At 38.9% G+C, this 11,048-nt stretch overlaps 1 protein-coding gene across 1 annotated transcript in view; it reads right to left on the bottom strand.

Annotated features, from left to right (window-relative positions):
• The window catches only part of Heatr5a (HEAT repeat containing 5A), a 179,247-nt gene that overhangs the window by 43,912 nt on the left and 124,287 nt on the right, over window positions 1–11,048 (bottom strand). The window contains exons 26-27 of the mRNA XM_023721836.1: window positions 6,760–6,939; window positions 2,674–2,896 (exon numbers count right to left, since the gene is read on the bottom strand). Coding sequence (XP_023577604.1) covers window positions 2,674–2,896; window positions 6,760–6,939 — 403 coding nt within the window. The remainder of the gene's footprint in view (window positions 1–2,673; window positions 2,897–6,759; window positions 6,940–11,048) is intronic.

The raw sequence follows: 11,048 nt of genomic DNA, 5'->3' as shown, positions 1-11,048 counted from the left end.
GCCTGGGCTGGGACTGGTCCTGCCGGCGCAGGTTAGCAGGAAGCTCTCCACACACTCACCGGACCTGGGCTAGGACTGGGCCTGGGGGTTCCCGGAAGTCGGCAGAAATTCCTACTTAGCGGGCGGGGTGGGGAGGAATGGCGGAGTGTTGCGGGGTAGCCCGAAGGGGTGGGAGAGTGTCCGGCCCACGCTGCGCCTGGGCTGGGACTGGTCCCAGTGGCGCAGGTTAGCAGGAAGCTCTCCACAACACTCACCGGACCTGGGCTAGGACTGGGTCTCTGAAGGACAATTTTGTAGTGAAAAATATATATCTGTATATACAAAATAGTTAGGATAGACAGCTTCTTTCTTAGTTCAATGAGAAGATTTGTACTAATAGTATTTACACAAGATAGGTCTGTCTGTATCTTGTACTATGAATAACTACTAAAGACAACAATATGCAATGTATTAATTATTGTAACTGTCTTCCTAACCTGTTTTAAAACTGTCTCATTTCCATTTCTTTCTCAATAAAATTAATTTTAAAAAATGTGTTTATTTTATTTATTTATTTATTTTTTTGTGGAACTGGGGATTGAACTCAGGCCCTTGTACTTGCCAGGGAAGCACTTGTTCCACTGAGCCATCTCCCCGGCCCCTTTTAAAAATTTATTTATTTATTTTTTTTATTTTTATTTTATTTTTTAAAAAATGTGTTTAAAGCAAATATCAATACCATTTATGCATCTTCAAGGTTGACATTAGCATTTTGCCTTATTTTCTTAAATCTCTTTTTCTTCTTGTATTGGGGATTGAGTTCCAGGCTTTCATACTGACCTGCTTTGCAAGGCCTTCTGCCTGTTTTTTGAGATAGGGTCTTCTTAGGTTGTTAAACTGTTCAGGCTCAGCTAAAACACAGTACTTCTGCCTCAGCCTCCCAGTGTTGACATTACAGGTACATGACAAACCTGGCTCCCTTTTTCTTAAAAGGCTTAATAGTTCGTTACACTAATTTGGGCTCTCTCTCTCTCTCTCTCTCTCTCTCTCTCTCTCTCTCTCTGTTTTGAGACAGGTCTCCTTATGTAGTTCAGACTGGCTTTGAAGCTCAGGCTGGCCTGAAATATACAATGATCTTCCTGCTTCAGCCTCCTAAGAGTTGAGATTACAGGTACAGGTCACCACGCTCACTACACCATTAGTTTCTACTCTTCCTATAACCACTTTTCTCAAGTCACATGTACTTACAAACAGTATGTTATTATTTTGTGTGTTTATCTTATTTATTTATTTTCTTGGTACTGGGTATTGAACTCAGGACCTTGCACTTGCCAGGCAGGCACTTAAGCCACTGAGCTATGTCCCCAGCCCTATTTTTGTGTGTTTAAATAGTTTACCTAGAAGGCACCATATGTGGTGCATCCTTTTTTCCCCCCACCAAATATGATGTTCTTAAGATATTTGATCCATGTTGCCATGTGCCTATCTTTCATTTCTGCTATAAACTGTGTCAATAAATTAATTTATTTCCATTGTGATCTGTTTTTTTAAAATTTTATTTATTTATTTATGTGTGTGTGTGTGTGTGTGTGTGTGTGTATGTGGCCAGCTCAGCCCACCAGGGGGCGGGGCTGGTTGGCATGTAGTGCTGGGGGATTGAACTGCGGTCCCTGTGCTAAGCTTGTTCTAAGTAGGTGCTTTAGACCACTGAGCCATCTTATCAGCCCTGTGATCTGTTTTTATGCTACTGAAAAGTATAATAAACACTACTTATCTCTTATATATGATTCCAATAAAAATTCTAATAGAATTTGACAGGCTGAATCTAAAATACAATACCAGGAAAAAAATCCTAACAGGTAAGGAATTTTGAAATCAAATGAAGATTAATAAGAGTGGCTACAACATATCTAACATGCTAAAAGTTGTATTAGTAACTGACTGTAAAATTAGATCCTTATCCCCATTCTACACTTACAAAATAAAATCAAATAAATTTGAATACAATTTGAAATGTAAAAGACAGTCGGACAACCAGCACTACCTATAATCCCAGCACCTGGGAGGTTGAGGCAGGAAGATTATTGTAAGTTTGAGACTATCTGGGCTACAAAGTGACCTCAAGCCTGAACTGCATAGTGAGACCCTGTCTCAAAAAGGCAAAGAAAAAAAAAACCATATATATAAGATACCACAAAATATCAGTATCTAAGAGATTACTAATCAATAAAAAAGGAGAAACATCAAATAGAAAATGATTATGATAAAGATTATGATTATGAAATTTATGGAAGTAACTTAAATTGCATAAACCTATGAAAAGATTCTCAAGAAATAAAATAATGCAATACTATTTTGTATCCAGCTGATTAGGAAAAGTTATTAAGTGTGATAATATATCATGTTGGGAAGGGCTGAATAAACAGAAACACGTATGTGCCCACAAAATGATAGTAACCACTTCACAAAGCAATCTGGCAACATCTTGGGAGGTATCATTACACATCTCTTATGACTTCAGTCATCAATTTTTGGGTGTTGACCCTAAAAATAATTCTTGGATGTTCATCTTGAATGAATGAAATTAAAATTATTCTGAGAAGAATGGTTTGGACAAATTTTATCTTAGTACTACTTAAGAAGCTCTGGAAGCATAAAAACGACTCTAGGAATGTTATTATTTTACTTCCTTACCTTCAACAGGAAGTTGGGAGGAAAAGTCTGAAGGCAAAGATAAGAGAGCATGATCGTGAAGTGCAGCAAGCCAGAGCCTGCTCAGTGTCCCAAGGTCAGTGCACACTAAGTCAAGCAGTCCATCTGGTGAGTGCAACCCATCTTTAACGCTATCCTCTAAATAGGTGGCAGTCTTCAAAGTTTGTTTGTGGTTTTTATGTCTTTGTACAGCAATTATGTAGACCTGTAAAAGGTTAATTAAGTTTTAAGGTGCCAAGGATCAAACTTGGGGCCTCACAAATGCCAGGCAAGTGCTCTACCATTGAGCTACAGCACCAGACCCTTGAAGGCTAATTTATTATTATTTTTTTTTTACAGAACCAGAGATTGAACTCAGGCCCTTGCACTTGCCAGGCAAGTGCTTATTCTACTGAGCCATCTCCCCAGCCCCTTGAAGGCTAATTTATAAATAGGAAAATCCAGTGTCTGCTGAAAAGGTTCCATACTTTTACATTTTCTTAAAGAGGCAGAGTTAACTTTGAGCATATTGAACTTGAAATGCATTGTGGAACCAAGATAGTATACATCTGTGTAACCATGCACACAAAACTGGGACAAAAAGATCCTAACATATCATCTTCAATGAGATTCATCAGGATTAACAAACCCAATATGTTATCATTTTGTACTTTAAATATTTATTTATTTATTTGGTATAGGGCCTCACTTCACAGCTCAGAGTCATAGTGATCCTCCTGTCTCAGCTTCCCCAGAGTTGGGATTACAGGCATGCATTACCACACTGGGTCTCTGGGGCTGGCGAGGCATACCCAGGGTTCCAGGGCCAGTACAGCATGCCATTCTGGGGACTGAACCCAGGTCCTTGCACTTGCCAGGCAGGTGCTAGGATCGCTGAGCTATCTCCCCAGGCCCATTTTGTGCTTTAACAAAAATGACAACTACAAATAACTAACTACAGCACTCTTTCTCATTAAACTAGATTATGGCTTCATAATCCACTTCAATATATGGCTATCAGCACAAATCTCTCAACTGAAAAAAGCTGAATAGAAATATTTTTATTGAAACTAAGTCATTACAAATTTTTTTTTTTTTTTTTTGTGGCCACCTCAAGATGACTTTAGGGCATTTCTGGTTTGGCGGGAGTATCTGGGTTTGAACCACAGCATCCTGAGCCTGAATGCTTCGTTTAAGCAGGCACTTAAACCACTGAGCTAATGGGCAGGCCCCCATACAAAATTTATATAATAGATTAACACACAGTGTAGAATAATTTTTTCAGCATAGTATATAATATGTACTATCACTTTATCTACAACTCTAAAACCCTCAAAACTGAAATAACTAAGATTATGTAAACTAATCTACTGGCGAAACTGGCTGAACTTTTTTGAATATTGAGGTATTTTACTGTAGATATATAATATGTTTGATTACAGTCTATGGTACTGCTTCAGATTTCCTAGTATACATACAAATATGTAATACATAACTTTTCTAGGGACTGGGGATTTAGCCCAGCAGTAGAATGCTTGCCTAGCAAGCTAGAAGCTGTGGGTTTGGTCCTTAGCACCCAAAACAAAAAATAAATCTCAACTAAAAAACCTTTACAAAAGAGACCAAAAAAATTTTTTTTTTCTAAAGTCCTTTAAATTCTAAATTCCCAATACAGGGCTGGACAGAGAGCTCAGTGGGCTAAAGCGCCTGCTTAGGAAAGCGTAGCCAGGGTTTGATCAGCCCCAGGGTGCACTGAGAAACAACTAAGACTGGGCGTGGTGGCATGCACCTGTAATCTCAGTGCTTGGGAGGCTGAAAACAGGAGGATCGCTACGAGTTCAATCTGTGTAGTGAGAACCTGTAGAACCCTGTCCTAAATGCACTAAAAAAAAAAAACAACTCCCAATATATAGCTGGGTTTGATGGCTCATGCCTGTAATCCTAGCACTTGCAGATCTGATGCAGAAGGAGCTCTGTGAGTTTGATGCCAACATGGGCTACACAGTCATTTCATTAGCAGTCTGGAGTACAATGTGAGTCCCTGTCTCGCATACCTAAATAAGAAAAACAAAAAGAATTTAAAATATACCTGGCTAAAGGATTTCAGCTAAAGAATTATGGACCATGATTATGCAGAGTATAATAACACTCTTTACTGAGGAAAAAATAAGAGGTAATGGGCTTGATGGAGAGCAGAAATTCATACTGTTTTAAGTAACACTATCTGGGCAAAGAGTTCTTTGTAGAATAGATTATAGAACATTTTTCTTTGCTCTACACTAAAAATGATACAACTTTTTTCCTGATTAGGAAATAGCTATTTAATATTTCATAGTAATTCTATAGGGACTGAGGATATAGCTCAGTGGCGTAAGCATCTACCTGGCAAGTCTGACGCCCTGAGTTAAATTCCTGGTAACAAACCAACCAACCAACCAACCAACCAACCAACCAACCAACCAACCAACCAACCACAAAATAATTCTGTAAAAGGAAATTAAAAAACATTAAAGTATGTGTCACATAACTGACAGACAAGCAGACACATATATCCATAAAATGATTTTAACGAAAGCTGATTTTAATAGAAGCTTTAATAAAAGGTGATTTTTTTTTTTTTGGAACCGGGGATTGAACTCAGATCCTTGCATTTGCCAGTCAAGCACTTTTCCTACTGAGCCATCTCCCTGGCCCCTAAAAGGTGATTTTTTAAAAATAAAACTTAATATGCTATTATAAAATTTTTCCAGCTTGGAACTACTCCTGCTTAAAGACAATGGGATTCTTTACATGTATATAAATCTCATGTTGGAAATTTTTTGTTTACCTTAAAAATGGATTTACTAAAAAAAAAAAAAAAAAAAAAAAAGAATTTACAATAAGAGAGAAGAACAGAACAGACCTATAATTCGAAAACTCAAGAGGCTGAGGCAGGAGGATCACCACATGTTCAAGATTAACCTGTGTTAGACAGTGAGATCAAGGCCAGCCTGAACTGCAGGCTGAACAAATCTGGCTTCAGCCTCATGACCAGAGACCAACCTCAACTTCGGGGGAACTGAAGGTGCAGGCTGCTTTACCCACTCCACTGAAAAGTTAGGCTGGCTTGCTAGGATTAATCAGCTCAGCTCTGGGCTCTGTCTGCCCATATTGTCCATTAGTGACAGCAGAGATACATCTTGAAGTGGACATTTTTTTTCTTATTTTTTTATTTTTCTTTTTATCCCCCCCCCACTTGATTGTTCTTGTTCTTATATGACTATGGGTGAACAAGGATTCTAATGTTGTTGTTATTATTATTCTGTTTTTTTTTTTGTTTTTTGTTTTGGATACAGGGTCTAGCTATGCATTTCGGACTCATAGTGGTCCTCCTGTCTCAGCTGCCCTAATGCTGGGATCACAGACATGTGTCACCATGCCCGGTTTTGAGGTTCGTCACAGCACAACCAGGGTTCCAGGCTGGCACAGCATATGGTATCAGGGATTAAACTCAGGACCTTGCGCCTGCAATGCAGGAGGTTGGACCACCAAGCTATCTCCCTAGCCTCTTAGCTTATTTTTTTTTTCTTACCTTATTTTTTAATTGTTATATAACCACAAATCTAGCTCATAGGATTAAGATGGCAAATTGTTACTGAGTTGTTTTCTAGTCTGTGTTTGATGTTACTGTTATTGCTCATACTGTTCTAATCAGTTGTTCTTCCTCGTATGCCAAGACTGAGATTACCTAGGGGTTATACACAATATGATAGGCCAGTGCCAAATGGGCTAGGCCATATAAGTAGCAAGCTCTCATCACCAATAAATTGAAGAGATATGATCTTGCAACAGACTCAAAACCCAAAAGCCAGCTATAACTGGAAGGTACCTTGGAGCAGTCATTTCCTAATGGTTCTAAATAATAGTAATAAAGTTACTTGCTACAATTTATAAGCATAAATCTAGGAATTAAGACAAAAAAAATTAAGGGACACCCTGTCTCAAAATACAGATAAACAAATGACTAATTTTAAATAGCATTTCAGTTTTTAACCTAAAGTGTTTATTAACAACTTCCCAAATCCCAGTTATAACTTAAAAAGTACTAACCTCTGCCCAGGCTTTTAGCACAGCTAAAATCTCCATGGTAGAAGCACTTTCACTGTACAAACGACTTAGACCTTCTTTTCCAGCCTGTATTTTTGTTAATGATGAAACAAGCAACTGATAAACTCTTCGAAGATCATTAATGTCACTTACAACTCCACTTGCAATCCAGGCACTGCAAACCTGGGTGGGTTTCAAGAAAATCCAAAGTTATACTTAGAAAGTATAAATACTCCCAAAGCAAAGCACACCTCAAAATTTTCTTGCTATCAGGCTTTGACTGTCTTGGGTGTCAGCTTAACATTCCATAGGTGGGGGTCAGTTTTATATCTTGTAATACAAAACATGCTAAATGGCAATTTGGAATTACAGTCATAGATTTAATATGTCTTGGATATTTTAAATGACTTCTATTCCTATATTTTTAGTAAAATTGTTTCCTAAAGAAAACTACTTCTTAACTGTTGCCCTGTCAGAACTGTGTGTACTGTGTAACATCTTTGGTAGTGGTAGTCTGATTTGCCTAATTTTGTTAATTTGCTGTGAAAGACAAAAAATTTGAGTATACAGAGTATGTCATTCAAAATTGTGAATTGGGATTTAAGTAACACGTTGTCAGCATTTGGAGATACTGGTACTTAATCCTCTTACAGAAAATTTGTCTCTAAATTTGAAGCTGGAAAGACACTGGAATAACTGAAAAACAATACATGGCTTTGTTTGGTATGTATGTTAAGTGAATCATGTGTACTGATCCTCAACCAATAAAATCTCAAATACTGAAGACAAAAAAATTATCTTGCTATTAAGAAATACAGTGGAATGCTGTAGATAATGGTAGCCAAAAGTCATATTTTCTAAAGGAATACCACCAAAGATAGAAATAAGGAAATACGTGTCATTCAGTATGTAAAAAGAAGAGTTTCAGACGCTTTTATTAAGGAGAAATGATCATGAAATCACAATCATAAAGTTTGGATTAATATTTTAGATTTCTCACTTTGATTTTTTTCATTTCCTTTATTTTATTTTAGGTTCTTTAGGATTGCTATTTTATTTGTTGTCCTTTCTGTTACACTGGATGTGCACATCAGGTGTTAAAAGGCACAATATGCAATACACTCTACCGCTGAGCACTACTGCTGTACTGAACAGGAAAAGAAATGCCATTGAACATCAACATCTGGGAATATTTTTTGGGAAAAAAGTGACTAAAATGGGTTTAAGTTGATAAGACTAACTAAACAGCATCTAATATTTGACACTAAATGATTTAGTACAGCTATACAATACAGTTATACAAAATGTGCTAACATCAAAGCATATAATAAAAATTAAGATAGCAAACAAAACCTAGTAACTTCTTTTTGTGTAGGAAAATACTTTTGAAGTATGTATGTAACTGTCCATTCTTTTTAAAAAAAAATCTGCAAACAATGTTACCATCCTCCAGGAAAATCATACGTAGTATTACTAAGCATATCCCCAAAAAGTGGACAAGCACAAACTTGGAAAATAAAAAATTGTAATTTTTTAAAAAGCTGGGTATCAATCTCACAGCCTCATGCCTGCCAGGCATGCACTTATACTTTTGGGCTATATTCCCAGCCACAAAATTAAAAAAATTGTAAGCAACAGATGAGCTTCACATTTATAAGAATGTGGAATGAAGTTTCATTTTTAGCACGGTTGTATAAAGAACTGTCAATTATTATTATTTTTTTTTTGTGGAACCAGGGATTGAACTCAGACCCTTGCCCTTGCCAGGCAAGCACTTATTATACTGAGCTATCTTCCTGTCCCCAAGAACTGTCAACTTTTTTAAAGGGGTACTGAATGACTGTTCTTTTGTTAATGATAGCAGTTTCTAGAGGCAGTGCTGCGCTGGTCTCCTTGGGAGAGTTGTCTGACCACTGCGCATGATCTCTTCAAACACCCTTGTCAGAAGAGGAGACCCTGCATTCGCATGCCGATGTCTTCTCGGTTGGAAAGGACGCTGAAATTGTTCACAAACTGGTTCATGGTATTAAAGGTTTTGGAACCAAGGTAGGACATGAGCCCCAAATCATGGCATTATCATAAAAGTCTTGAATTTGTGCTGAGCACTGGGGGCCGTGACACAGAGCACAGGCCTCCTGCATGATCTCGTGGTTGAAGTGGACTTCTGTTTCAAAGGTCTTGACATATTCCACGATGAGCTTGATGCAGCTGTGCAGCATTCTGACGGCACTACGCTGTGCTGTCAAATGTTCATCCACTGTAGAGTTTCCTTCACTGTCTGTTGCTGTTATTTGGGCCCTATGGTCTATACCGATGCATTCAGCTCCTGTGGCGGCAGGTGTAGGTCAGCTCAGCAAACAGCATAGTAGCCTCTCCATTGATTTATTGATGACAGACTCAAAACCAGTGGCAGGCAGATCTGTTTGCTTGGACATAGGGTTCAATTTAAGCAAGAGGGGGCTCCCAGTTACCTCACACACCTGCTGTTGGACATAGATGTTGGAGGGGTAGGCAGTGCTGTGGTACACGACCCAGAAATTCCAGTTCCTTGAATACCTTTTTTTTTTTTTTAAATGTATTTAGGACAGTCTACAGGTTTCACAGGGTCTCACTACATAGATTGGATTTGTAGTGATCCTCCTGTTTTCAACCTCTGAAGTACTGGGATTACAGGCGTGTGCCACCACGCCCGGTCTCAATCAAAGTCTCAGTGTGCCCCAGGGGCAGGGCTGGCACGGGACATGCTGGGGATCAAACCCTAGTCACTGTGCTCTGTCTAAGAAGGCACTTTAATCTACCTTGAATACCTATTTAAGCTGCTCATCCTTGGTGTACTAAATATTCCTTGTCAATGATAGTTTTTTCTTCCATGGTATGGGGCAGCAGCTCACAGGAGTTCATCACCTTCAACATTCTGACCTTCCTGCTTCCTGATCAGAGCACTTATCACCTGTACAGGATGCCCCTCCTGGGAGCTCATGGATTCAGTGGTCTGAGATGCTGAGACTGACAAGGGGATGAAGAACAACGGAAACACTGCCCATCACACTGGAGGCCATCACACTGGGGACTAGTGCCTCATCCACCTTAACCCACTGCTTTCTCTGGTCCCATTTGTCACAGCTGCTGCCACTGCCATTTTTCCGGTGCTGCTAGCCTCCAAAGGATTGTCTTTTGATGTGAAGTTCATGAATTGTTCTCCTGATAGGACTACAATTTATAAAACATCATCTTTGAAATGAGATTACAGAGCAAAATAGAACATGCTAGCAATGTCAACTTATTAAAGTTTCTTTTTAATTTTTACTACTTCATCAAAACAAGTCCCTTAAGTGCATAGGATTTACTTAAAATTCTTCCTGGAGGCTGTGGAGATAGCTCTGTGTTCTTAAGTACCTGCCTGGCTAGCACAAGGACCTGAGTTTGATCCCTGGTACGGCACGCTGTGCTGGCCCCAAAACAGGGCATGGTGGTGCATACCTGTATTCCCAGCACTGGGGAGGCTGAGACAGGAAGAGCACTACAAGTCTAAGCTGTGTAGCAACACCTGGTATCAAATAGACAGATAAATAAAAAACTCTTCCTAGAAGTAATATACAAAGGAAAAGTATTATTTATTCCCAGTTCCACTCCTGGAAAATGCTTTCCATGGAAAGAAGGGTCTTGCCTCTTCATTGGTTGTGTTTGGCCTTAGTGTGTGTTAAGACATGAGGTTAGTTGACTAAGCAAACTTATTACAGCCATAGAAGGGGCATACAGAGGGCCTGGCTCCTGGATTTGCACATGTGTGTACAAAATGAAATCTAAATCTCAGAGTTATCTCTGAGCATCTCTGTGCAGACTTTCTGAGGCAGGTTCTCTCCAAAGATCTGTTCTTCAATCACTCTCATGGTCAGTATCTTTTTTCTCATCTGGTGACAACATGGTGATGGAGAACTCGCTCCTCCCTCAGGGTCTCAATCAGCACTTACTTCTGTTCCACCTTCTTGTTGCCCCAGTTGGCCCTAATACCCAGGTAGCTCTTCTTCTTCTTTTTTTTTTTGGTGGGAATGGGAACTGAACTCAGGCCCGTGTGCTTGCCAGGCAATCACTTACTCTACTGAGCCATCTCCCTGTCCGCCCAGGTAGCTCTTCTTGCTGCCATCTTTGTTTTCTTTATTTTTTATTTATTTTTTTGATAACAATAAAATTCTTCATAGGAAAATTTGCATGGGTGTAGGTACACAAATTCTGTACAAGTATAGGCAGACATCATCAGATTTGTACTATCACATACGTATGTTATATTTATG

Source organism: Octodon degus, unplaced genomic scaffold, assembly GCF_000260255.1.
Source record: "Octodon degus isolate 3935 unplaced genomic scaffold, OctDeg1.0 scaffold00086, whole genome shotgun sequence".
In the NCBI taxonomy this organism is placed as follows: domain Eukaryota; kingdom Metazoa; phylum Chordata; class Mammalia; order Rodentia; family Octodontidae; genus Octodon; species Octodon degus.
The sequence above is the reverse complement of the archived record's forward strand: the minus strand, read 5'-3'. Positions and strand labels throughout refer to the sequence as shown.